At 38.8% G+C, this 26715-nt stretch overlaps 1 protein-coding gene across 2 annotated transcripts; it reads right to left on the reverse strand.

Annotated features, from left to right (window-relative positions):
- Nucleotides 1-8748: 8748 nt before the first annotated feature.
- On the reverse strand, nt 8749-23773 carry WASHC3 (WASH complex subunit 3). 2 transcript variants are annotated; one of them, XM_084206464.1, is made up of 7 exons: nt 23644-23773; nt 22100-22198; nt 19794-19859; nt 18393-18521; nt 16734-16844; nt 13420-13484; nt 8749-10476 (listed from the first exon to the last, which is right to left on the reverse strand). In XM_084206464.1, exons 1-7 carry the CDS (start codon nt 23692-23694, stop codon nt 10392-10394), a joined length of 606 nt encoding a protein of 201 aa, XP_084062590.1. In that variant the 5' UTR covers nt 23695-23773; the 3' UTR covers nt 8749-10391. The 2 variants fall into 2 exon arrangements, with proteins under 2 accessions (XP_084062590.1, XP_084062591.1); XM_084206465.1 differs by lacking the exons at nt 8749-10476; nt 13420-13484 and adding an exon at nt 16311-16546.
- Nucleotides 23774-26715: the final 2942 nt, after the last annotated feature.

Consider the following 26715-nt stretch of genomic DNA (forward strand, 5'->3'; position numbering starts at 1 on the left):
TTTCTTCTGGGAATCTTGAATGGAGGAGGAAAGCTTTTAGGTGGTTTTGCCTTCCCCATTTCTTCTTTCCTGATCTAGAATCATCTAATCTTGGCGTGTGCCTTAAGGCAAATAGACCAAAGCTGTAACTGCAGTGTGATGGTGTCAGTGATTTTACGAAGGTTTCGTCACAATGTACCCTGTACCCCCTTCTTCCCAAATCTTGAGTAAAAAGCCACTGTAAACCAAAGGAAAAACCACTTCAGAGCAAGGTGAGGAGAAGCCAGAAAATGGTTTGTGATGGCAGGAATTATGGAGAATAGTAATGTGTATTGCCATCACTCCCTGGCTTAATGAACTTCAACTGAGTATTGTTAAAGACCCTTGGGACAGCAGCAAGAGATTTTCTGATCTCTGAAAACACCAAAGTTTACTGGGGGTGGTTTCCATTAAAAAAAAAATTACTAGCTGCTATAGTTAAAAACCAAACCTGCCATAATCTATTTTGTTAATTCTTTGTTTTTAAAGAAAAAAGAGCAGTCCTTGTAGACAAAAACCTCATGTAGGTCACTAAGGTTGCAAAAAATACTGTGTGAATGCTGTCATAAAACCAAAAAAAGCAAAATTATTCTGCCGTGAATAACATGCGGTTACCATTTGTTTACAATTTAGTCCAGCTATCAAAACAAGCTAAACATTTTGCTAAACAGTTCACAGTCATTTTACAAAGAACACAGATTAGGGGAGGTAAATGCAGGGTTTGCTCTTCTGGTGTCAGCAGAGCTGCTGAAGCTCTGGTCCCTTGTTGGAACCCAGGACATTCCTCTGACTGCCCTGGAGGACTCGAGACCCTGGCACAGAGTGAAAGACACCTGTGCCTTAGATTTTAACCCATGGAAAGAATTACTAACTTTGCATGAAGATGTACAAGCCACAAGGGTTTGAATAGAATGATAGTGAATGTATGACCAGGAGAAAAAGTAGAATTTTGGGGGTTTTAGAATGGGGGTTCAGGAGGCAAGATGGAGGAATCTGGGCGTGTACTTCTTTCTCCTTCTTGTTCTGTCCTCCATCTTCTGCTGTGATGGTGACACTTCTGGATTGGTTTAGGGTAGAGACAAACTGTCTAACATAGGTGATAGGTATTGGGAAATTATTGTAAATAAAGTACACATACTTTTTAGTATAAAAAGATAACACTGCCCCGAGGGCGGTCAGTGTGCCTCAAACCAACCTGCTGAACAGACCTTGGCGGGTTGGAGAAAGAATGTTATAGATAAGAAAAAATAAACAACCTTGAGAACGAGAGCCAAGGAATCCCGTCTTCTTCTTTGGTCTCAGGGCTGGGAAAAAGAGACTTTCTAACTCCTCGGGGTCATCTTGTGTTCCAGATTGCAAGGCAAGATGTATTCTATTGCCATTTGTATGGCAGCTGTCTGGTGTCAAGTGGGCAATTCTCCTTATCTCTCTCCCTGAGTGATCATAATCAAGGTCCCTCAGCAGGGAACATCTGCTGATAAGAAGCTATTGAATGTCACCCCATGACTGATAAGAACTGTAACATCCCATTGTGAGATGCTCCGCCCAGAGGGAGGAGCCAAGCATTCCTACCCAGATATAACCTGGAGATTCTGACACACCAGCACGGCTCTTCTCCACTGGAGTCCCCAGAGGAACAGCAGCTGCTTCTACTTCCACGGATCTGTGGAGGAAGAATACACCCCTTTCCTACAGGACCCCCCTGCTCCAACAGAACCACGCCTGACACTCCAGGAGGACTGCAGCCCCTTTTCCAACTGGACTGCTGCCAACACCCTGACCCACAGGGTGTCAGGTTGAGTTCTGACTCTGTCAGTGTTGTTCCAGTGTATTGCATTGTTTTATTTTATCTTTTTATTTTTTCCCTTCCCTGTTAAAGAACTGTTATTTCCTGCTCCCATATTTTTTGCCCAGGAGCCCCTTATTTTAAAATTCATAGCAATTCGGAGGGGTGGGGAGGGTTTGCATTCTCCATTTCAGGGGAGGCTCCTGTCTCCTTTAGCAGGCACCTGTCTTTCCAAACCAAGACATCTCGACACCAGAGACCTTGTCAGTCCCTGAGCCTGGATCAGACAAGGCACCCAGGCTGACTGTGTTTGCTGCTCACTGCGCTGCCCACCGCACAACTGAGCCCACTGCAGCCACCCCAACTTCTTAAAGGAAAAGAAAGAAGGGCAACGAATTAATTCCCTCTTCTTTTAATTTCATTCTTTACGAAAGAAAGGATTTAGAAAGAGGAGTGGGGTCTGGGGTTGACAACACATCATTTTTCTTAGTACACAGATGACTTAAGACCAGCGATTGTAATTTGTCAGGAGGATAAACAGGGAAATGTTTTGCACGAAAGAGCTGTTGGAAGTGATGTGCAGAAGGGGAATGTCTGGTTGCCTGTGGAGGCTGAAGGGAGGCCTGCTTCAAAGCCAAGTTTCAAATATCATCTGTTTTCATTATAACACTATGTAGCAAAACAAGCCTCAGTAAAATTTTCATATAAATGGGGGAGAATTTTATTGTTTTGCTTTCTTTCACCGTCATTTCTTCTCTGATTCAGAAAGATGTTTGAAGGAATTTTGTTTGCTTGGATCTTGAACATAAATAAAGAATGTGCACTGCTCAGGAACAGATGAAGTGTTACAAATTGGAATTGAAAATATAAACATGTTGGGAAGTTAGGAGTGTGCATGTGGGAATGTGCATGTGTGGATGTGTTTTCTTTGTGACGTGAAAGAGCTCGTGTAATAAAAACTTTCAAAATCTGACTATAAATATTCTGTCCATAATGAAATTAAGCATCAATTAATGTTTTTTTTCTCCCCAGTTCACTCTGTTTGCTTATGTAAGCTAGAGAGAAAAAGATCAAGCAAAACTATTAAGTGAAGACTGCCACTAAAGTGAATTTGCTATGTAAATCTAAAATCGGAAATGCTGTTATCCTCTAGCTAAGCTGAGGTGCCTTGAAGAAATGACATGAAATGCACTGGTGACAACTGTTTGCAACCGACAGATGCAAAACCTGGAACAGATAAGCAAATGACTGCTGATCCTAAATTTCTCTTGTATGACAGGGCATTCCTCTTGGCAGATGATTTCTGTGTGATAAGAGCTTCCCACAGCGAAGATACCTGCTGGAAAATGGCCAAAGTGTGGCATCCAAAATGGCATGGCTCAGCTGACTGTTTGACATTAATTGTGGCTCTAGCTGGACTGTGTGCCCAGTGTGTGAATGAAATGGGAGGTGAACTGCCCAACAGAGACATACTAAAAGCTAACACGCACACATACACACACACAAACCATAACATCTTTTCAGAAAGGAAGCCCTTTCAGGGGAAGGTGGGGCTCACAGCTCCTGAAGGCAAGTTTTTGGGTCAGCAGAGCCCCATTGTGTGTCATCTGGCAAAGCCTGCTCCTGACAGCCTGTCCATTCATTACTTATCACACTGTCCCAGCAAAGGCATCTGACAAAAGAATCCAGTGTCAAATACTTGGGCAAGATTGAGCAATTCAGCCCCCAGGAGAGGTGAGATTAGCAACACAGGGAGCAGCAGCCAGCTGGGGCCTGCCACGGGTAGCTGTGCTCGGTGCTGCTGGTGGCTGAGGCTCATTGCAACGCCAGGGACATCCTGTGGAGAGTCACAGCATGTGATGGAGTGAAGGGATGGATGCCCAGGAGGGACAGGTCCTGGAAAAAGGAGCTAGTGCAGGGTGGGCTGCTATGTGTGATGATATAGACACATAACTGAAATGGAAAAAAACATCCCTAAGAGCAGAAGGACAAGTTCAGTTATGCAACACACTCTGTTTATATGGCAAAAGGGAAGTTTGTACTCCCACCTGATTTCCTGAGAATTGCCTTACACAATATCAGCACAACATGGTCCACTTGTGAGCACAATATAAATAATTCCCAAAGAGAACTGTCCTATTGTTGCTGTCCTCTTTGCCAAGGCTTCAGTCACCACAAAAGCATGGCATCTGTCCTGATCCAAGCTGGTCACATTTCAAAATGTTTTCCGGTAACTTAAGAGCAAGAAGTTCAGGGAAATGAACAGAATTTGACTTCCCAGGAAGCTTGAGCATGTGCCTGACTGGCTTTGGTTCCTAAGATGCAAGTTCACCTGTGCATTTCCTACGGCAGGGCTACAGTCCACACAGCCTTATGCTCATAAAACATTACAGGAGACCCTGGTGAAAAGGAAGCTGTGTTTACTGCACCTCAGGTTCTACCTGCTAGTCACACCTCACTGATGATGAATCAGTGTTGTGGTGTTCTGCTGATTGAGTAACATGGTTTGAATAAAGAAAATCTAGGTGGCCATCCTATAGTTGGGTTTAGGGCTCTAACCAGAGGGGGTTAAAGGCCCAGTCTCAGGGGAAAAGCATGAATGGGGTACTGGGTAACACCTCTTTGTGGCATGGACCATTCAAGGTATAAGAAGGCTAGGGATGCTTCAGTTCAAATGCTGTTACACCATCTCTCCTTTTTATTTGGTTATTTATTTTGTATCGAATCCATAAGAACCCCACTCTTTGGGATGCCTTCCTCTCGTCCCTACCCAAATGTGACTGAAACTAGCCAACAGGTTCTGAAAGTTGAGGGAAACTAAGGACATCTGTGTATAAAGTGATGGTTTTTCCACAGTAAATAAACCCAAACACTTTTCACAATTAAAATATGCAGAAAGCATCACAGAGTTATCCTGTAAAATGGAAGAGCTCAAAAGACAGCTTGCTTACAAATATGGTAATAGGCCAGCTCAACAATGACTGAAGAGCAAGGATGCCAGGAGGCTGAAAGAACAGCAACAAAGCCTCACATTTACAACAGAAGAGGAAGCAAATACAAAAGCCAAGTAAGAGGCAGGGAGAAGCTACAGTAACAAAAATACTACTAATAAACTCCCACCCATGATATTCTAACTGAATTCAGCTGTTTTGAAATTATCTTCTTGCCATATGCTTTTGTGCAGGCAGGCAAGCTTCTAACATCAGTTTCCTAAACCACAACAAACACATGATAAAGCATTATGAACCATTTTTCACCTAATCCATTTTTTACAAAAATACTGGCTGTCCCCTGAGGGAAAAGCAAATGATGAAACAGCTGAGAAAAAGACAACTCATTTTCTCTGGTCATTTCCCTCCCTACTTCTGATCTACTTTAAAAATAGGTGAACTGGATCCAGAAGACCAAAGGATCGTCTCAGCACACAGAACTGTTCTTTTTCAAAGAGTTGTTGGGAAGTAGTAAAGAGAAATCAATACAATCAATTGTGAACAGTTTGGCTCTCACTGAGGAAGGATTCCCCAGGTCCTGGATTGTGATATAGGAAATCACACCAGGATTATGCAATCTGCTGGGAGCAGGGAGTCAAGTGAACACTAGAGATCATTTGCTTGAAAGCAAAAAGGATCATCACAGTTCTTAGGAGAGCTATTATTTAAAACAGGCCTTAGAAGTTTATTTCCATCATCCAATTCTTCACAGCAAGTTGGTTCACATGTACTCTTCACCACTACAAGTGACTTTAAAGATAAGTTTTACCAAACAGTTGATGGAAACCACCTCTAAAAATAACTATTCATATAAATGTAAAAACTGACTCTCAGATCCCTTTGTACTGCCTTGTATTTTCAGCACTCAGATCCATGCTCCTTCCAGTGAAAGACTGGGTTAGCACTTTACTACAAATTCTGATTCTACAGACCAAGGCACGAGGCCATAATGAAACCCAAGAAGGGATTTCTAGTTCATATTCTAGAATATACAAGAGCTTGAGAGGCAGAGGGTGTGCTACCCAAATCAGAGAATACTATTATTTACCATTTCATTCCTTCAGGGAGAGGGCACCAGTTTGGAAATCTGAAGCAAAGAAAACCAACTCTCTGCAAAGTGAATGTTTATTCAGAATTTTCCTTTCCACCCATTAACCTGAAAATGGGAAATATAATGAATGAGAAAATAATCCATTAGTTTAAGGTCAAGACACAGACCTTTTTTTTTAAAAAAAAAAAAAAACAAACAAAACTGAGTGCTTTGTGCTGCATCTGTCCTCACCCAATGACGTGTATTTTAATTCAAACTATTCAGACTTGTTTCTTCAGAATGTGACATATCCAATGCTAAACTTGTTTTTGTCACTCATTTTTTATATGGCATGAGGAATATTATTTTAATTTTCTGCTTCGTTACCCTGACAATGAACAAGCCCAAGGAACTCCCTTAAAAAAACATTGTATTACCAAAGTTAGTGAGTCAAACACTAGGCAGGAATATCCACAGCTTCCCAAATTAATGAAATTATTTTTGGAAACACCAACAAACTTGCAATTTTGTACTGAACATCAATCTCTGCTCGTGGCTGGAGCAAAGTCTTGGTGGCAGGAAAAGGGACTGCAGGAACACTGTGGTGGTCCTCACATCTTTCCTTAGGGCACTCAGTACTGACTCGTAGCACAGACAGAACTGCACAATTAGGCAAGCCACAGGTCCCAGTTAATGTGGCAGTTCCTGTTTGGCTGTGCTTTGCAAAGTGCCCTGAATGGAGACACCATCACATGAAGCATTGGGAGAGTAACACTTTGGACACCAGTGCAGGCATTTCAGACAGCAGGATGCCAAATTTTCAGAAGAATAAGAAAATACATGTCCCGTCTGCAGACAAACCCATTGCAAGACAGTTACCCCTGGTTGGCTTTTCAGAGAGAAAACTGGATCTCCAGACAGATTGAGCCCACGATGAATTTAAGTTTCTTGCTATGTATGGAAAGCAAAACTGACCTGATCACACACAGCTCAAAGTGCTGATCTTAGTGATATTCTCTTTTTCCAAGTATAGGCTATAGTTTGTTATATTTTTTTTTCACAGAACGTCAAACTATACACTTACTCACTGGTGTAAATAACACACACTGGAAAGAAAAACAAGAGAGAGGAAGAGACTCAGCTTGGAAAAAGAACCACCAATTTTCATTTCAAATGTAGCTGAACAGAAGACTTGAGAGGGAACAGATTAATGATTACAACTGCTAAACCAGGACTTCACTATAAAGTTATCGTGTCCAGATGTTGTTTTTGCCTTTGACAGGTTTTGAGGTTTTACTTACTAAAATACAGACATGCATCTAGTCTAATGGCATCTACATGCATTTAAAATGAGTGTAATACCATTAAGAAACTGACATTTATGCATTCTGCACTCCCATTCACCTGCAAAATGAGGAATATGATGACTGGGTTAAAAATGTTTGTTTAAACAAAGAATATGTAGTTAACCAGTAGTACATAATTATCACTAACACATGCATTCAGTGGCTATTCCAGCAATGCTCTGCAGTAGTTTTTATGCCTACAAGTTGTAATACTGCCCCAGATGATGAGTTCAAGTCCATGCAAAATTCGATATATTAGATGTGTATTACTGACACTTCTTAATGTATACCGTATCTTCTAAAAGTTCATTGCTGTTGGAAGCCTTTAAAAATTAAAGTCTCACAAAAATGGACTTTTTCCCTTGAAAGTATTACATATATCTGATTACTGTGCTGCCAAGCTGAAATACTCCCTCCATCTTCCATTCCAAAACAGATGGCAAATAACGAGCACCTTGGAATATTCTCCGCTTACAGTATTTAGCTTGCGGTTAAGAACTTTCCAGCTTTCTGGGTTAGCACCACATCTCCAGAAAACTGCTGCAGATCAAGGAGCACCAGCACAGCTGACATAATTCAGCCTCAAACCAACCTTCCCACACTTAACAGTTGAAACATCTCAGATTGAATTTGGCTTGAGAGCAAAGGGATGTGTTTAGGAGCAGAAGAGCCTAAAGCGGTCAGAGATTCCAAAGGCAGTGGAAGCACCATGGCTGCTGAGACACTGAATGCAAAAAGGGACGGTCTTATCTTTTTTCCCCCCAATTCCTCACAATTCAGACATTTAGATTTAGTTACCACTCAAGTGGGAGAGAAAATTGTGACAAGATTTTTCTTAATGTTTCTGCAAGTTTACCAACGTTGCAGTGCTCCACAGTAAATGTCTACCCTGAAAAGATCATCCAAATCCTAAGCAGCTAAATTCACAATCCCTATTAAACTGTTATTCTGTGACATATGTAATTACTGACTAATTATCCCTAATTTTAACAAGTGTCTGTAGGCCAGACGTTTTCTTTTTCATTCCACATAAAAGTGTATCTGCAGTGGTGTAAAAGACAATTGATGTTAGGGGTTTTTTTTTCCAACTAAAATTATTTTACAGAAATAAAAAGTTTCTTCAGGATGTTAAACAACTGAAGCTATACCTTCTTTAATGCCTTTTGTTAACCTTGCTTGTTTCTTTAGAAAAAGAAAAAATTACTATGTTTCAATTCAACTCTTTAAATCACGCTACTTCCTTGCATAGGTCCATGACAGTTGAAAAGTATCAAATATATAAAAAACATTAATTTCAGCCTTCCTAAATTTGCTTCTTAGAACAGTGGCTACTTAGACAGGGATACTCAGTTCTCCTGTAGTCAGAGTGCCACCATGGGTTAACTTTAATTCCAAACCCCAATTTCCAAAACTCTCCCCTTAGGCTAGCAGGTTGATACAACTTCAGCAAAATTAGTTCTGGAGAAACATGAATTGCAGAGACTTTGGAAAAATTTTCATTGTTTTGTTTAGAACAAAATATAGGAATAAAATGAAAACATAACTTTGGTTTACAAAGTATACCTTTTATTTTACAGACTGCTTAAATGAGTTTTCAAATATAGATTTTAAAAAGTCATGAATGCTTCAATATATACATTCTGAAATAACATCACATTTACATTTGAAATACTTATTGCTAATATGTTAATTTTTTTTGTGTTTTGTCAGGTGTTACCTATTAAGTACATTTTAAAGTGTTCAATAGTAAAAAACCCATCACTGAAATACCATGTCTCAACATTCTCTAGTGCATATATGCTTTTGTAGGGATTCAGGCATTATTCTGATTTACAGGTTATGGAGAGCATAAATATGTCTGCTAGGCTGAAATGGGAGCCATGTTGAAGTTACAGGAAAAAAAAAAAGCAGGTAACCTACTGAAGTGGCACAAATAACTAAGAGAGAAGGTATTGACTCAGTCATAAAGGCTAACAAAGCTATACACTTAGAGCTTCAGTTTTAGTCTTCTCTTGGTCACAGCAAGAATGTGAAATACCAAAAAGTTAATGACTGCATGGCACACCACATTCTGGTATAATCACAACAATCTGGGGAATTCAAACAGATTGCAAAGGATTTCATGTGGAACAAGCTGTATTAAAGAAGATTCTTTAATGAAATATAATTTTTGAGTCACGGAATACATCAAGTAATTCTGAGGGGAATCTTCAGGGCACATCAGGCATTTATTTATATTGTTCCTCAATGAGTGCTTCAAGAGGTGCCAAGGTAGTTTTATCCTTATACAACCTGAATTTTAGCTTCTCTGCTGCAATTATCAGCAAAGCCACCAATTTGGAGGTGATTTCTCATCCTAAGCAAACTGTTCAGCCACAGCTTCTTTCGAGTAAGGCCAATGAAGTCAGAAAATGGTTTCAACTGACCCACATAACAGAATCTCACAAGTAGTGAGATTCCATTAATGATCTCCCAGTCCCTTGCTCTTTTCAAACCAACCTTGCCATGTTTGTACCTTTCTACAACACTGCAACCTGAACTGGATAAATCAACCCTTCAAGAGTAGGAGTTCCTTTAACAGCTTCATACAGACTCTAATGTGGCACTGAATAGCAGTATATGCTTTGAAAATAGATTCATAATGGGCTTTAATATATTTTTCACTTGTATTTTAGTTCTTCTCAAATCTGAGTATCACTGATTTGCATAATATGGTGATCACTGATCATCATAAGAGAGTTGATTATATGTAATTCTTGTCACTGCAAAAAGGATAAAAGGTAGAGTTTATCAATGAAACACTTTCATTTTTCAAAGTTAATTTACTTTTAAGTTACGAGGCAGAAAGAAGGCAACATAGGTTAAACGTGTTACACAGAAAATCTAACAATGACCAGAATGCAGTTTTAGAGACATGGAGGTTTAGAGGTGTGAAATTCTTAGAGCCCTACAGAGTAATTTCAGCAGAACCAGAAATGAATCTGACATGATGCAGCATAAAAACTGCAATTATCTCATGATTCATTTTCATGGGGGAAGGGTTCAGGTTGAAACATGCTGCCTGTTCAAACTTTCCAGAACAGAACGTGGGGGATCTCAGTTCTTAAAAACACCATCAGACAAACCATGTCATCCACGTGATCCACGCAAAACCCCTGTCTGCCAAAGCTCCAAACACATGAGCACTTAACAAAGGCTTCCAAAGGCTGGAATCAGTCTCTTCAGTCACTGAATGAAGATTCACTGTCAGAACTGTCTTCTGCTTTGCCATCATCTCCCCAGGCAGGCACAGGGGCATCTGGGGTCCTGCAGGCAACAAAAACATTCTGTGCTGTAAATCCAGCTGAGAGCACAAGCAGCTCAGCACGTAACACCACTGTCCTTGCATGACAACTGCAGGCACTCTATTGCCACAACATTTAACACTTTAACTGTTTATGGTTCACAAACTCACACCTTTGTGGCATTGCTTCACCTACAACTGGAAGGCAAACACTAGAAACTGTAACTCACTGGACAGCAAAACTATGCAGACACCAGTGTGAAGGCACGCCTTTGATGCCATCAGAAATGATGACAGATCGTTAAGAAGTGGCAAACACTTGTAGAAAGAGTTGAAAGCAGGCAATAATGATTAATTCAATTTTTTTTCAATCTTCAGAGGTTGTTGGGCTGAAAGGAACATTCTGTACACCATTGAGCAGTGTAAATAGTACATGAAAAAAATAAGACAGGAAATGAACAATATTGTATCCAACTAAAACTGCAGGGATAATTTAGTGAAGCAAAAAAGAATTACTCAGAGTGGAATTTGGCTAGAACATTGGGTTAAATTTGACATGCAAGAGCAGCCATGGGATTTTTATTGACTACAAATGATCAGACCTCTCGTATTTAGTTTTAAAGAGAATATTTAGGATGGATCTTAACACTGTGGCAAAATGTTTGCTTGGGGAATCTACTGGAAATGAAGGTGAAAGAAGCAAGCCATCTAAAGACTAACAAACATTACTGCCTGAAGATGCTGGCTCTCCATGGACTCTCCCTCCTAAGTATGTAATGAATTTGACATTCAAGGAATACAGAGCCTGATAAAGGCTGAAAGCGACGTAGAAAATAAAACCATAATTATACTTGGGGGAAAATGACATTCAGAGAACCTCACTTCCTGTATGACAGTTAACATCTCTTGGATAAAATACTGCATTTTAAACTAAGCTGACAGTTGTATTAATCATCCTGTTCTTATTTATCTTGGGAGTATAGAATTTCTTTTCCAACATTAGTTTTGTTTAGTATAAGTTCTCTGTTGGGAATCCCTAAGGTAACTTTTAAGAGAGAAGTGTGTGAAAGGACTGCAGAAGAGCCTTCTCCCTCCCCCCTGCACACCTCTAAAACAAATGAAGAAAGCATTTGCTTTCTCATGCAAATACCACTTCACAATATTATTCCTTGTTGCTGTGGTAATGACAAAACAGAAGAGCTGTGCAAAGACGTGATCTGCAGAGACCAGAGCAAAACCTCTCATTTATCAAGAAGAAGAAGATGATGCTGAATTCCTTTAACTCATGAGAGCAGGACAAACTCTTCTGGAACTGAAGACAGGCAAGAGAGGAAGGATAAGAAACAAGTTAAAAGACAGGTAAATTGGGAGCTTGATAGAACAGCAGTTACCAAACGCTGTAAAAAGTTGAGAAAGGAGCATTAACAGAGGTGGAAAAGCCAAGAGGAGAGTGTAGAAACAATATTGTATCATTAGGATTAGCACACGTACAGCCACAAATAACCCATGCTCATCAATGGCAAGAAGCTGGGGGAGTCTGCAGTAGGGACTGAGCACACAGCCTTGTGTACATTTTCCTAATTTTCTCTGGGACTGAGTGAGCAGACCTAAGGAAGCTGAAGACCCAAGAAATGCAGTGTGAATGACAAGACACACATGAAAGAAGAAGCCTACAGTATCACGAGAAGCAAGAAAATTGAAAAGTCACCCCTGATACCTTAACATGCTCCACATCATGCACCCTGCCAAATAATTAGCTTTCTTTAACCAGTTTTCAAACCAGTAACATTTTAAAGAAAATCTGAATAAGCATTACTGTTGCACAGATCTTTGAAGATGGATTTTGAGATCTAAACCCAAACATATTCTGTGAGCCTCAATCCACAGTAATAGCGTTTCTGTCTCAATGCAAAATAGGCAATCCAAAAGCAGACACTTTTTAAAGAATAGCTTTTGAAATTTTAACCTATTATCTTTTTATCTTCTATAAAAATCCACCCAAACATGAAGAAATAGCAGCATTTATAGAAAGGTATGGACTTGAAAGCACAGCAAAAAATACAATACATTTAACACACATATAGAAAACCCACATTTGCTAAAGCTATCTCCAACTTGCACAAGGCCCTTTTTTTATTTCTCATTTAATCAGTAAAGAAAACAACAGAGGAATAACTACTTCAGGCTTATCTAGACCAGGAAGTAACTGGGAGCTAAAGTGACTCATCATATTATGATACTTCAGGTTTATTTTATTTAACAAGTAGCTAGTTTCAAAATAAGCCTTTACAAAATGTAAAAGAACTTAATTGGAAATGAAAAATGCACTTTTTAATACCCTGACAGTTTCTGAAAAGAATGCAAAAATACTTCAAACATTTTGGTGTCTATAATGTAAGAATGAAAGTTAATACTTTAACAAATTCTGTGAAATAATACAGTAGAACTAAATTAAACGTCAACTGCAAGGTAAGTCTGAAATTAATGTTTATGGCCAGACAAGAAGTTTTGAAAGTTACTATCTATTCTTAGGATAGTATTCTTCACATCAGATTAACTCAATCAACAGCCAAAATTCTGAACTGCTGACTTCAATTTATGCTGTCAATTTTGAAGTGAGGGTGTACACTACATCTACTGAGGGAAACTGGAAACAACTATGTTGTTCCTCAAACATTCAACAAGATAAGACTGAGTTTGTTCTTACTACTCTACAAAAATGACATTTTCTTATTGGAGTGTTGAAAGCAAGTATCTGGGAAAAACCTCACAGTCTACACAGGGCACTGAAAATGGCTACTGACCTTTTATTTGAGTCCTCATTGCTAAATGCACATTGCCAGATGCTAGCTTGTCACTGCTATAGTTCAGAACACCTTGAACAACCTTTTCTAAGCACATGTTTTTCCAAGTTTTTTAAATACACAGTTGCACTGCAGCCCTACTGAGAGTCACAAATTACTTACTCAAGAAGATCTGGATTTAGCCCCTCAGAAATCATTTTGTTTCGTATTGCCATTACAGGAACACCCTGTGTAGCAGGAGGAAGGATAATATAAAATTACGGGACACAAACAGGTGAGTTAAATAACACAGGTACTTTTAAGCCACACTTTCATATGAATTTATGCATGTCACTTGTCAAACAACAGCATGGAACATTAATCTCAGTTCCCACCAATATAAACCTAGAAGCAAGAAATGATTGAGATTAAAGGCCCTTTTAATCCATCTTATATTTATGGCAAAACATCTAGAGAAAAGTTGCAGGGACAGAATCAAGACTGAATAGATATGCTTGCAATTTGTGCACACAAAATTATGAAGCTGATGTTATCTGTCTGGGTAAGAACGTGGAGAAAGCACAAAGCAGCACAAAGACAGCAGAGAGCTTGTGCTAGGAAGGACTTGGGTATGCTGAAGGTATACCCAAGAGGGAGGAGAAAACCAAGGAAGTGCATCTGCTACCACTCCAGAAGGATCTCATAAGGCAGTGCAAAAACCTGGAGAAGTGCAAAAAGCATGGAGAAAAAGGCAAACAGGACATGAGAACAGAAGCACAATTTAAAAGTGAATTCTCTGAACGCAACTGCTTGTTCAGTCAGGCTTGAATCTTCTGTGACTTGTGGACAGATTTCAGCCAAATATGTACATGTTAAAAAAATTCCTTCCCTTCACTGCAAGTCCTTCCACAGCTTCTGCACGTTACTTTATTCATCAACACCTCAACATCCTCTCATCTTGAATCACATATCCAAGACCCACGTCCTCTCATGAGATACATTCCAACAAACTGCTCCTATGTTTCCACTATAGTTGCTCAAAGGCAACTTGTTGCTTTGCCATCTCCTGCTGGAAACCATCAGAAATACCATCTGGATTACTCCATGCTAATATAGGATATGGGAAAAAACCCCAAACCAAACGAGGATACAATTTCTGATTTGAAAGGGACAAAGTTACTGGTGGCCTATGAAATTCTAAATGAAAAGTGGTGTAGGACTAGTATCTTTTCTCCAAAAGCAAGTAAAATAGCGCTAAAATAAAGGGCAGGCATGACTAATGTTTCAGAGAAAGATGTGATTCTAGTGACAGCTCCAAGGTAAGAATCACAATCAAGGTTTGTGCATGAGCACTGTGGAACAGCACACACATAGGTACACAGTTGCAGCAATCTATCAGGCATAATGTCAAAAAATGTCACTCAAGCAGCTGCAATATAATACCTTGAAATAAAAGAATATCTCAGCGCTTCACAAGTAATGTGCATTACACAGGTGAATATTTTGAATATTTATTTGAGTACTTCATGAAGGTTTAAAAATTCAGTTATTCTAGTATAGATTTGGACACCAGGGATTGTGTGTCTACACACCATCTTGTACTAATGCTTTTCCCCTGCTTCACTGCTCTTAGGTTACTTTTCCCCACCTCAGAAGTCACTGCTGAGTTGTTTATGCATCAATTCAAACCAGGTGAAAACAGAATTGAGTCAAATCAGGCAAGGCAGAATTCATATTTTATTTCATTCAAAGGGAATTTGGTATAGGACTTCTAAGAATGGGTTGTTTTCATGTTCACGCTTGGTGTATGTTTTATTCCAACACTGTGTGCATTAAAATCTGTGAGAAAAAAAATCCTCTCAGTACCCTTATATATCACAGATTCACAAAACTAATCTGAAGTTTAATCAAAATGCTCTTTTAGACTTCTTGTCTGAAGGAAAACAATTAAGATTGCACCTATATCTGCTCATAATACAACTAAGGCATTACAATTACTTTACCTTTCATGCTTCCTAAATTTTAATCTGCAAATATGGTACTGCTTTTGTGTGATTTCTTGGAATATTGTTGTAAATTTTAAAAAGTAAGAATTCAGTATCCTCAATTGCACTTCACAATTTCATGGAAGAGCTACTTTTAGTTTAGAATAGTGCTCTTTTATACTACAAACATTGTGAGTAATAAATAAATTATCAGTTCAAACAAATCTTCAGCTAGAAACTTAATTTGGGCAAATAAATGACACTAACTGAAATACTTGACCGAAAAGGAGACAAGTTTGGCAAATACAAAAACACGCATTAATTTGTAGTATGTTAGTTTGACTTTCCTACCACACTGTTTACAACTGGCAGAGGAGTCACCAGGAACTGCCAGTACACTGGAGAAATGTGGAAAGTGAGATCTCACTCCTCCAGCAGTCAAAAAAAAAAAAAAAGTTAAAAAAAATTAAAAGTAATTAGACCATCCTAGACCATCCAGCACTTTCAAATCCACTTTGAAGTCTGGCATTAAATCAATACAGTAACATAGTGTTCTACTCTCTGCTACTAGGTTTGTAATGAGCTGCCCATTAAGTTCCAATTTGTGATTCAAGTGAAAAATGAAAAATAAGGTTTGGAACACTATTCAAGGGATGAAGCAGACAATTGTAATAATTTCTTTGAAGACTGAGTGAAACCATGAAGTTAGTTTTAACATAAGCAACATTTTATTAATACTATGACATAGTCATACTTTCCAGAACTATAATATATGTATTTTAGAGGAAAATGTCCACTGACAAATTGAAAATAAATTGAAATAAACTCTTTGTTTCCAATTTCATTTTCAAGTTTGTGGATGTGAAACAACCTCTTAAAAATATCACAAACAGTCTCCTGTTCACCTTCTCATTCCTTCATTAGATTTCACACATGTTCATATTGAGATTACAATAATTTATTTCCTATTTATCTGTAGCACAGACCACAGATAAATACGTAAACAAAACCTGCATCATGAATAACAGGAAACTGGAGTGGAACCAGACAGTGAAGCAATCTTTGTATCTCTATTTTGGTCCTTACAGAAATATCAAGTACTCCTGTTCTGGACTATACTTGCAAAGCTGTATTTTGTACCCTACAGTAAAATCAGGCTGTAATCAGTCTGTATGCAGGGAATGACTCCAGTTTGCCAGGACAACTCCACTTTCAGTGGCATCTTCTGTGCCTCCGGCTAATATCACTTTGCATTTACACATTTCACACCTTCAGTTCACAAGTCTAGCAGCAGAATTTTGTAGAAAGATTTTGCCAGAAGCTGTCTGAGAGAATACATTACATTAATTCATTTATTAGAGAAGATGTGCTAGAATATTATGATGCTATCCTACCTTAAAGATTACTGTTGCAATATATGTTTTCAGACATTTAAGGTTCACTTACAGCTGTGTGGTACCTTCCACCAAAAAATAACATGCTAGCCAAAGAATGACATGAGAACTGACTTACCACTTGTACCATTTTGAGGTATCTGGCATATCTTGGATCCTTGGCCACAGTTGTGACATTTTCTGTTACTACCTCCATTTTCTGTAACCCTTCTTCTTGTGTATTGTTCTGCTGTATGTGAAGAACAAACCCGTTAATGGTGAGGTGCACACACCACAGCCATGGAGAGATTCCAAACAATGAAACTGGGTATTTCAGGGTAAAGTGCAACTCTTCCTCATGAAGATTATTCTGATCCACACTCACAAAATTAGAGGTTTCCTAGATGTATGAAATCACAAATCCAGCCCTTTTGTTGTTCACTGTTACCAGTGTCTTTCTACTTTTATATACAATTTAAAGTTATTGAACAACACATAAAAAAACAAAAAGTAATAATAACCCTGCCCTGAATAAAGTCCCTAATAACCCTGTTAAGTTGAATTTAATAAATATCACAGTATTAAATGTAAATGGTCTTTTAATAAAAAATATTTTTAAGAAATATATCTATAAATCTCCCCCAGTAGTCCAATGCCTTTTTTCCTCAAAGTATTTGATTCCCTGACAAAGGTTTCATACATATCATGTAACTTCTAAACTAAACTTTTGAGTATAAATCACTACTCAAAGGATAATGTAACAAAATCAAAGATTCCTTTGAAGTATTTAATTTAAATGAAATGAAAAATGACAAGAAGTTCTAGTACTTTTAAAAGAACACAGGAAACTGTATTTTTTCTACAAAACTAACCACCTGAAAGTGTGGAAATGTATGGACTTTATATACTTAAATATACTTTATATACTTCCATATCTGAGAGGAGGAACATTTTAAAGAAAATGAACTCATGGTGAGTCATTCTCTAACACGGCTGGAACATGCAATGCTGTCCAGTGTCTCCCCTGCTGCTGCCTGCAAATCAGAGTTACAATCTTTGATAGGCAGGTAAAAGCAGCAGAGTGCCCCAGCTGCTGCTCTTCCACAGCAACTTCCACCAAATAAGAGAATGAGCAGAGATCAGAATTGAGGATTCCATGAGAAGAAACTGTAAGGGGAAACCAGGAGAAGAGCTCCATCTACAAATGGGCCTGAAAGCCTCACTTAATTTTGGTCATCATGGGATTCAAATGTCTGGGTTAAAAATCAACCAACCACACACATTAAATTGCCCAAAATGACAAGAGTTTAGTTGCAGAGGTAGTATTTTAATGCTGATTGTTAGTAATAAGCTGGTCTTTACTGTATGTGGAGGATGATATACAGAAAACCTTCAATGTAATAAACTGTTTAGAATTAAGCATGCTAGAAATTTCAATTTGAGCTAAAAGCTCACATTCTGAGAAAGGAGTTGCAATGATGTGATTTGAACTGTTATTTTCATTCATGACCTTCCCAGGGCCCTGATGTAATTCATGTTCATATTTTAGTGTGATTGAATAAAAGCAAGGAGAAATTTAGCATTAGATTTGAGTTAGTTCTAATTATTTAAGTCACATAGTTAATAAAGGGTATAGCTTTTTTTGTTTTAAATCACTTGCCAGTAGAGAAAAGCCTAGTCTTAGACTTTCATAGTTGATTGCTCACTTCCAATAGAATTGGTTCTTCTATCTACTGCAATAAAAATTTGACCTGGAGAGCTCTATTCCTTCAAGGAAGACTTATGCTTCATTACTTACTCCAGGCTGAGGTGATCCAGCTGTCTGTTGATCTGTAGCAGCCTGTGCCACGGGACCATTTGTAACACTCTTCACATTTGCACTGGACTCTTCAAATTTGACATCTTCCAGGCCAGGAATTGAGGATAACTGAATGCAAAAACATCATCAAATAAGCAATGAGCACTTCATAAGACTGACTACATGTACAACAAAATCTGCAGCATGCTGCTTACCACTTATTATCCAGGTAGGTTTTACATTAGTAAAATTGTAACTTTCTGCCCCTAGTTTTGGTATTTTGATTGAGGCAAAAAAAAAAAAATCTTTCTATCCGGCTGCCTTCTACAATAAAAACTTTCACTGTTAACACAGGGCTGCAGAGCAGGAAAGTCTTCCACACCTTCCCAGCATTTTGCTACTGCATTTATCAACTACACCATGCAATCTCTGCTACTTCCCCTACAGTGAAAGAAATCATGGCAAGAACAGCTCTATCACCTAACAGATGGGAGACTGGTTACAAATTTTTCAATTTTCTACATCTTTCACTTTTTTTAAGGAAATTATGTGAATGGATATTCACATAAATCAAAAATTTGAAGGAAATTCTATTTAACATGATTATGAAGAATTCTGCAAAAATCATCAATTCAGATCATTCCTAAATATTTTGAAATAAATAAGAGTTAGTAAGCTCTGTTTGTATTACTATAATATTTTTTCCCCACAAAGACCTTAATGAATGTTTTCAAAATATCCCACCCTTGCTCCCAGAAAAGCCAACTGAAATCACCTCCATCATTACTGAAGTACAACTTGTTAAAATTTGTTAGTGGGTGATTGGTTGACTTTGGGATCTTGTTGGGTTTTTTTCCTAGTAAATGATATACTATATTTCCTGTCTAAGACTACAGATTATATCTTTTTGTCATTTCAGCTAAAAAAGATAAATCAAACTAATTTACATTAGCTTAGATCCAGTTCAGGTCACATTTCAATATCAAAAGGATTTACAAGGCTTCTCTCTAGTTACTTATATCAGCCGAAGTCCTTACAGTCCAGTAACATACAAAGATACTTTTGTTTTACAAAGGAGGAAAGAATTTCCTTATTAGTGTTTGTATGGCAAAAAGTGTTCCTTCCTGTTCCACATGCTTAACAAACTCAGATTTTCCACTAGGTACTGTTGCTTCCTTTCTTCTGTATCAACTACAGATTCAAATGTTACACAGTACAAGTAGTAAGGCATTAACCAGGGAAGAGAGTTGAAGAGAGAATTTTTGATCTCAGGATTTTATATTAGCTCCTTCAAATCATTATGAAAACTTATTTGCTCAAGTCATACTCTAAAAAGGAAGCTAGTTCATATAATCTAGAAGGCTGTCACTGTTAGAAGATGAAGTTTATATCCATACAAACCTTTGCATCCAGAATATTGAGCGTGGTTTCAATTTGTTGGATACGGAGAGAGAGTGCTGACAATTTCTACAACAGAAAACAATCAGGATGTGAAAACACTCCCCTGTGCACTTGGACATATAAAAGAGTTTGCAGCTACTTTAAAAAAAAACCTTTTTTTAGCTTCTCCCTGCTGAAGGCAGAGTACAGCATAAATGAGATTATCACATTATGAAATGAATGAAGCAATGACAACCCTTTTTAAAACAGTAGCTACAGTGGTACCAATTTTAAATAATTTTAATCTGCAGTTGGTTTTCCCATATAATGACAGAAATGAAGACAGACTATTTACAAAAGAAAGCCAAAGTAAATAGGGTATTACTTTGGACAACTGGAGAATAATGGTAGACACATTGTACTCTCCCAGTTACTGAAAGATCTTTCTTCAAAGCTTTTTCCAAATGTGAAAGATGAAAAGAGATGATGTGTGTGTATGTAACTGAGCAAATACAAAGAAAAAATCTGATAATTGATACAACAGGTGATTCAAAGTCCTATACAGTCAAAATCCACAATGAATCAGAACTAACCAGACACTTTATATGCTCCAGGTGCACCTCAATCAAATTTTGACTTTTTTTTTTAAATACAACTAAAGTTTTTCTAAATTACTCCATAAGAACTGCCAGTCTTTTAACTAATCACTACCATACTCCACCAGACCTGTCCAAGTGAAGTTGGCTAGAGTGCTGGCTGGCAGATACGTACCATTCTGACAGCTTTCTGGCACCTTGGCAAGATTCTGCCTGGCTCTGAAGCAGAACTTTAACACCCTAAGAAAATGGCAGTTCTGCCAATATGCTAGAAAAAGTAGGAGACTGACAGGAGCTAGTCTTTTTGGATAGAGTACTGACTTGTTTACAGATGGTCCTTTGTTCAAGAAGAGGAGTCAGTTCCTATTGGAAGGAACTATGTGTCCTACATTTAACTGGATAAGGGGGAGGAAAGATGTACAAAAGACAATTATGCAATTTTATGGGTCTATTTGACTAGACAGGAGCCAAGAAATTTAGAGTTAAGGATGGTGTCAGCCCTGATTTTGAGTTTCTTGGCTTCTGTTGACTTACACAGCGACCTTTCACATTAAAAACACTTCTGTACTTCATGAATACGAAAAACTTCTCAAGGAGTATATAAAGCAACTATTTAGTCTCTTGAGTAACAGCACATTTTGGTTAACTAATAACTGTTTTATTAGGCAGACTTCACAGTGCTGCTGTGTGCTCAAGGTGGCTTTAAATATAGGTGTTCTGATTTCCACAGGGACCATGGAAGAGGGAATACTGATATCAGGTGACAACTGATTCTTGGACAACTGACAACAGCATCATCAGGTGGTCACACTGTCCCACCTATCAAGTTACAAGAAGTTTAAAAACCTAGGAAAAATTACTTTTTTTTCCTCTGAAGCTCCATATATTCATATAATAGCCAAATCTTATACTTGTCACGTGTCTGGCTCTAAACTTCACCAACAAATAACAGAATTTCTCAGATTACATAGCTTAGTCTAATTGGATTTGACTGCTGCCCTGGCTCAGCTGGATAGAGCTGTATAGCATTCTTTGTTGAATAAACTAATGAAAAAGTACAAAAAACCTCTAAAGACAAAAAGGTTACTCTCAAAGCCACATTAGAAAACACCCTTTTTACAAGGAGGACTCTTGTCCTGTTCAGTGGACAGTTCTAATCTTTTTGGTCTGGTGTATTTCCATTGACTCTAAAGTCATCACATAAACTTACTAATCCTAAATATTTTTATTTTTCTCTCTTTTTCCAGGAAGCTGAAGCTAAAGGCTTCTTGTTCTATACTAATCACTTGCCAAAAATGTCCTTTTTTAAACATAAAAACTATTTACATTCAGTGCTTAGCATATGACTCTTTTAAATTAAAGGTGATAAAATCTGAAAGTAAGTTTTGATGGACCACAAGAACACGGCATTCTTCTTTCATAACAACATAAGAGCCAGAGATGAAACTGCTGAGAATAAATTCCCTATATCAAAAAGTTCAAAGACCGTTCCAACTGCAAAAGTTTAAGAAAACAGGACGGAGTGTGGCACAATCAGGAGCTCATGGGGATCCCTTGGGGAAAAATTCTGTCTTAAGCACTTACTAAAGAGAAACCTTCAACAGAAAGCAGACCACATTTTTGGTTTAAGCTACCAGTATTACTGCATCAAAAATGTTTAAATGAATGGTTCCCATTTCTTGAATTTCTTTTAATTGTATCAAGGGACAGCTGGGAAAATAATAAACATACCTCTTCACAAACAGTAGAAAAGCGGTTGAGAAACTGCACTGTGTGAACCACAAACTGGTTTAGAAATGCTACAGTTCTTTTCTGCTGAATAGCAGGAACCTGCATTAAAAAAGGTAAGAAAATTAGGTTACACATCAATGTCAAGTTTCACATTTGGACTGAAATATCTGTTAAAAATGCACATTTTTTAGAAGAAATTATTTGAAAATCTGTCTTAAGTGTGCTTGCTATGAATGCATACATACACAAACCATTTTCTAATACACATATGCATTCATACAAATCCTTTCCCACTAAAAACTACTAACACGACAGCTGAGAATTTACAAGACACATAGAAAGGCAACAAGACCCAAGAAATGAAGGCCTGTTATCTTAAAGAAAACATCTTTAGATGAAATTGTGACTATTCCTGAAAATCAGAGGGAAAAACAAACTTGGCCAGCCACACTAATACTCAAGTTACAACTAATGCCACGATCAAAACTCAAGTGTAGTGATGTTGCCATCTACGTATTTAGTGGCTGCCCTACTGGTTCTCATTTGCAAGTCCAGACTACCCTAAAGTGACCAAAAGTTATCCTCCAAGTCAGTTTCAATGCTCACATACTTACTTTTCAGACTAAAATGCAGAATCTTATGTTTGCCAAAAAGAACGGTGGTCATAATGTAACACAGAGTTGGGATTTTTACTTAAACCATTACAGAAGACTGGATTCAGGAGTTTGCATGCAAAAGTTTACGTATAAAATTTTAGTGCCTCAGACACAATAACCTTGAACAATTGCTTTAAGTCCTTTGCAGAGGAAATCAGTCTATGAAATTGTCATTGATTTAAGTGGAAGATTTACAAGGCATATTATTGGCAGCCAAGATTCTGCTGTACTTTTTTGGTGAATACAGTGACTCTCTGCTCTTTACGTCTTCTTCAGCCGCTGATTCATCTGTGCATTCAATATACAATTCACTAGGGCCATCTTAAAACATCCTGACTTTTTGTGAGACTTTTGTTGCTATTATCTCGAGCCTTCAGCCTGTGCACTGTACAACAGCATCTGCTGAAGTTCAATTCTGTGGTTCCAAAATTTGCCAAGCAGTGCTTACGACCTTAGCAGAAATCTGTAGGGTGGCACAGAGCATGGAAGAATCACTTGGGTCAGCTGGAACTGTCCTGACTTTACGCTCTCTTTTGAGAAAACTAAGTTAAAAAAGAAAGTTTCTGGAACATTTAAAGAAATTAATACACAGGATTAATACACAAGAGCCACAGGATCTGCCTCCCAGATCGATGTTTGAAACGGCTTAGTCTTGTACAAAGTTTTTGCAAAACTTGCAGAAAAACAGCTGGAGACACAGGTAAGGACCAGAGCCCGCTCGTTCCCAGCTGCGAGGGCGGCACCGACACCGCACGGGGAGCGCCCCTCGCCCGCTGCCGCCGGGCCGGGCCGGGGCCGGGGGGACGCGGGGCTCGCCCAGCACCAGGGCCAGCGCAGCCGGGGAGGAGGAGCGGCAGCTCCGGAGCGCCGGGAGAGCGCAGCCCGTACCTTGGTGAGGTCAATGCCGGAGCCCACGATGGGCAGCCCGTCCTCGTCCATGCTGGCGGGCCGGGCCGGGCCGGGCCGGGCCGGGTGCTGCCCCGCTCCGCAGCTCGGCCGCGCTCCGCAGCCTCGGCCCGGAAACAAACCCCGAGCGCCGCGGGGCGGGGCGCGCCCGCTGCCCGCGCTTCCTCCTGGGAAACGCAGTCCCGGGCCGCAGCCCTCACGGCCGGGTGTGCCCCGGGATAAACCCCGGGGATAAACCCCGGGGATAAGCCCCGAGCTTCTGGGCTGCCTTCTTGGGCACCCGCTTTGCGATGTAAGTGGCGGCGGCCGCTGAGGGGCCCGGCCGTGCCAGTGGGGGTCGCACAGACACCCAGCTCTGCGCAGGCCTCAGGACAGGGCCCTGCATGGTGGTGTTTGGGAAGTGTCGTCCCCTGCGGTCAAACGTCAAGGAAATAATGAGAAAAGCCAGTGAAGGAACTGTTCCTGATATAAATAAGAAGCTTGGCTAGGCCAATATTCAAGCAGCAATCAATTTATTAATTATTATGGTAAAGTATGAGCAGTACAGCGCTGGGTACAGTGGGGGAAGTTTTCCCTCCCACTGCACACCGATATTTGGGGCTTAGAGGTATTTATAGGGGTACTCATAAGCTTTCTCAGCAGTTTCTATTCCAAATTTTTACTCATCAGCAGTTTCTATTCCCAATTTTTATGTCACAATTCTATACACTATTGTGATTTAGTTTTTCTCAGGATGTACATCCCGAAAGGAGGATCCCAAGTGGTGGTGGTCTGGTTTCCGAAAGAAGGAAGGAGTATTGCATCTGGTGAAGTCCAGTTTCCAGATGTGGGTCCACCTTTTGATTGCAAGGACTATAAGTCTCATAACAGTGATGTCCAGCTTCCCTTGGTCAAACTTATTAGTCCTTGAATTGATGTCCATCTTCTTTCTCAAGTTGCATGTTTCCTTTTTATATATTCTAAAGCTATAGTTTCAAAAGATCCTTACTACATGCAATATTCTAAAATTATACTTCAAAAGGTTATGATTGCAAAACTCTTTAAGGCTTAACTGCAAGCAGAAGGTTCCTGTCAAAAAGCAACATCCTTAAAGCTTTAATTCAAATGCTCCTAAATCAAGTTAAGGCTTATAAAGGTTAATTGCAAACAAAGGATAGGTTCAAAGGCCTTCTTCCATGCTTTATTTTTCTCAGTTATTATTAGAATCTGTCTTTAGAACTGTCCCATGGTCGGTTTCCACACATTTTACAATCACAAATACACACTCTGCCTGTATGTACCTGACATGAAACTCAGCTTTGTATTTCACATTCCTGTGCTCATATGCATAATTTGAGTGGGGAAGGGCCACACTTTGGATGGGGGGGAGTAAAAATAAGGAGTACTGAATGGCTCTGGGTTTTTCCAAAAAATACAAATTTGGGGTGATCTGGAGTCCTTGTTTACAGCAGTAAATCCAAAGAGACTGTAGTGAATTTCCATATTTAGTGGAAATTCTCCATGGTTACATCTAAATACTGCTGCATTTAATGAACCCTCCTAAATTCAGGGCAGTTAAGAAACCGTCATAGTCTGAGGCTGTCAGGTGGAAACTTATCTTGTGATGAGATGAATAAAGATGCACTAATTACTGCAATACTTTAAAGACTAGATCCTAAATGTACTATACTAATTTTGGTTTAAAATTTACCAAAATTCTCATTTACTTCCAAATCATCACAGTTTTCCAAAACATTCTACAAATCCATATACAGAATCAATGGTAGCTGTACACAGAGCACTTAGTTCTGTTGCTCCAGTTGCCATAACATTTCAATTATTTACTGAAGCAGCTTTTTTGGCTTTATTACTTTCACAATGTATTTATTACTAACCTGCTGTCATACACACATCACTATTACTGTCTTACTAAGATAGTATAGCAAGGTTTTTTTGTCCATGCTAATTGAATTATTGAACATCTTCTGATTCATACCCTGCTTTGGAGCACTGACGTGTTGTTGGCTCAAATTCTCACCTCTCCCAAAGGATGAGCAGCAGACTAACCTACAAAATTCAGTGGGTTTAGCTTTCAATCCCTAGCTTACAGGAGTTGTGCAAATTTGTGTTGGGCAACAGAGCTGTTTATTTAACTTATTTTGCCACTACTTTGAGTTATTTGCTTATAATTACCTTAAAATTCCAACTAAATTATATGCAAGAAGAATGAATCTCATTTATCACTAAGTGTCTATAATACATTTTTTCCAGGCAATGGCACTGAAAATTAATGTAAATGCATAGCCAGATCTTATCTGAAAGTCTTGGTCTGTAAAGCTGGATAAGAAATCTCACAAGAATATGCTATTTTATGAACTTTCTGGTACTTCCTGCTTTTAATTTGCCCAAAAATACTGCATAGAAAAGTGCAACACAGCACTTTTTCCTCCCAGCTGGAGTTAGGAAATGCAGGGTATGAAAAGTGAAAAACAGAAAGGAGGAAATGATCCAAATTTTGCAAAACCTCTTAAAAAAGTTTAAATTGAACTAACTTGTTCAGCTGTAAATATAAGTGCCTGAACTTCCAAAGAGAAGATGTATAAAAAATAATTGAGTGATAACATCCAGATTTATAGTGTGTACGATTTGAAAATGTATTATTTACCAGCACCCATGCTGGATGATAAATGTCAGACTGAGGAATAAGTACTGTACAGTTTGTAGCTGCTGGCAGTTTATACCCCATGCATGCGTACATATATATCCTGTCATTTAAAGGCCCTGTTCTGTAGCTCCACCTTCCAGTGAAGGAAAAGAGATTAAAGAGTGTTTAAGAGTTACCAAAATGAAGTTTGGTTGAACATTAGTATTTTGAAGATGTCAGCTTTCCAGATGCTGAGGCCAGCTTGGAGTGGAAAAGCTGTGTGTACAGAAAACTGATCAGAGCTCCATCTTTATCACTGGTAAAAAAAACCTGACTTGTGATTAGGGTACACGGAAAAGTAAAGGCAAGAACATGGTTTTCAAAGCATTGAAACTGATCTGCTCCATATATTGCACAGAATCAGAGACTCA

The sequence above is a fragment of the Fringilla coelebs genome, assembly GCF_963513975.1.
Source record: "Fringilla coelebs genome assembly, chromosome: 5".
Classification (NCBI taxonomy): domain Eukaryota; kingdom Metazoa; phylum Chordata; class Aves; order Passeriformes; family Fringillidae; genus Fringilla; species Fringilla coelebs.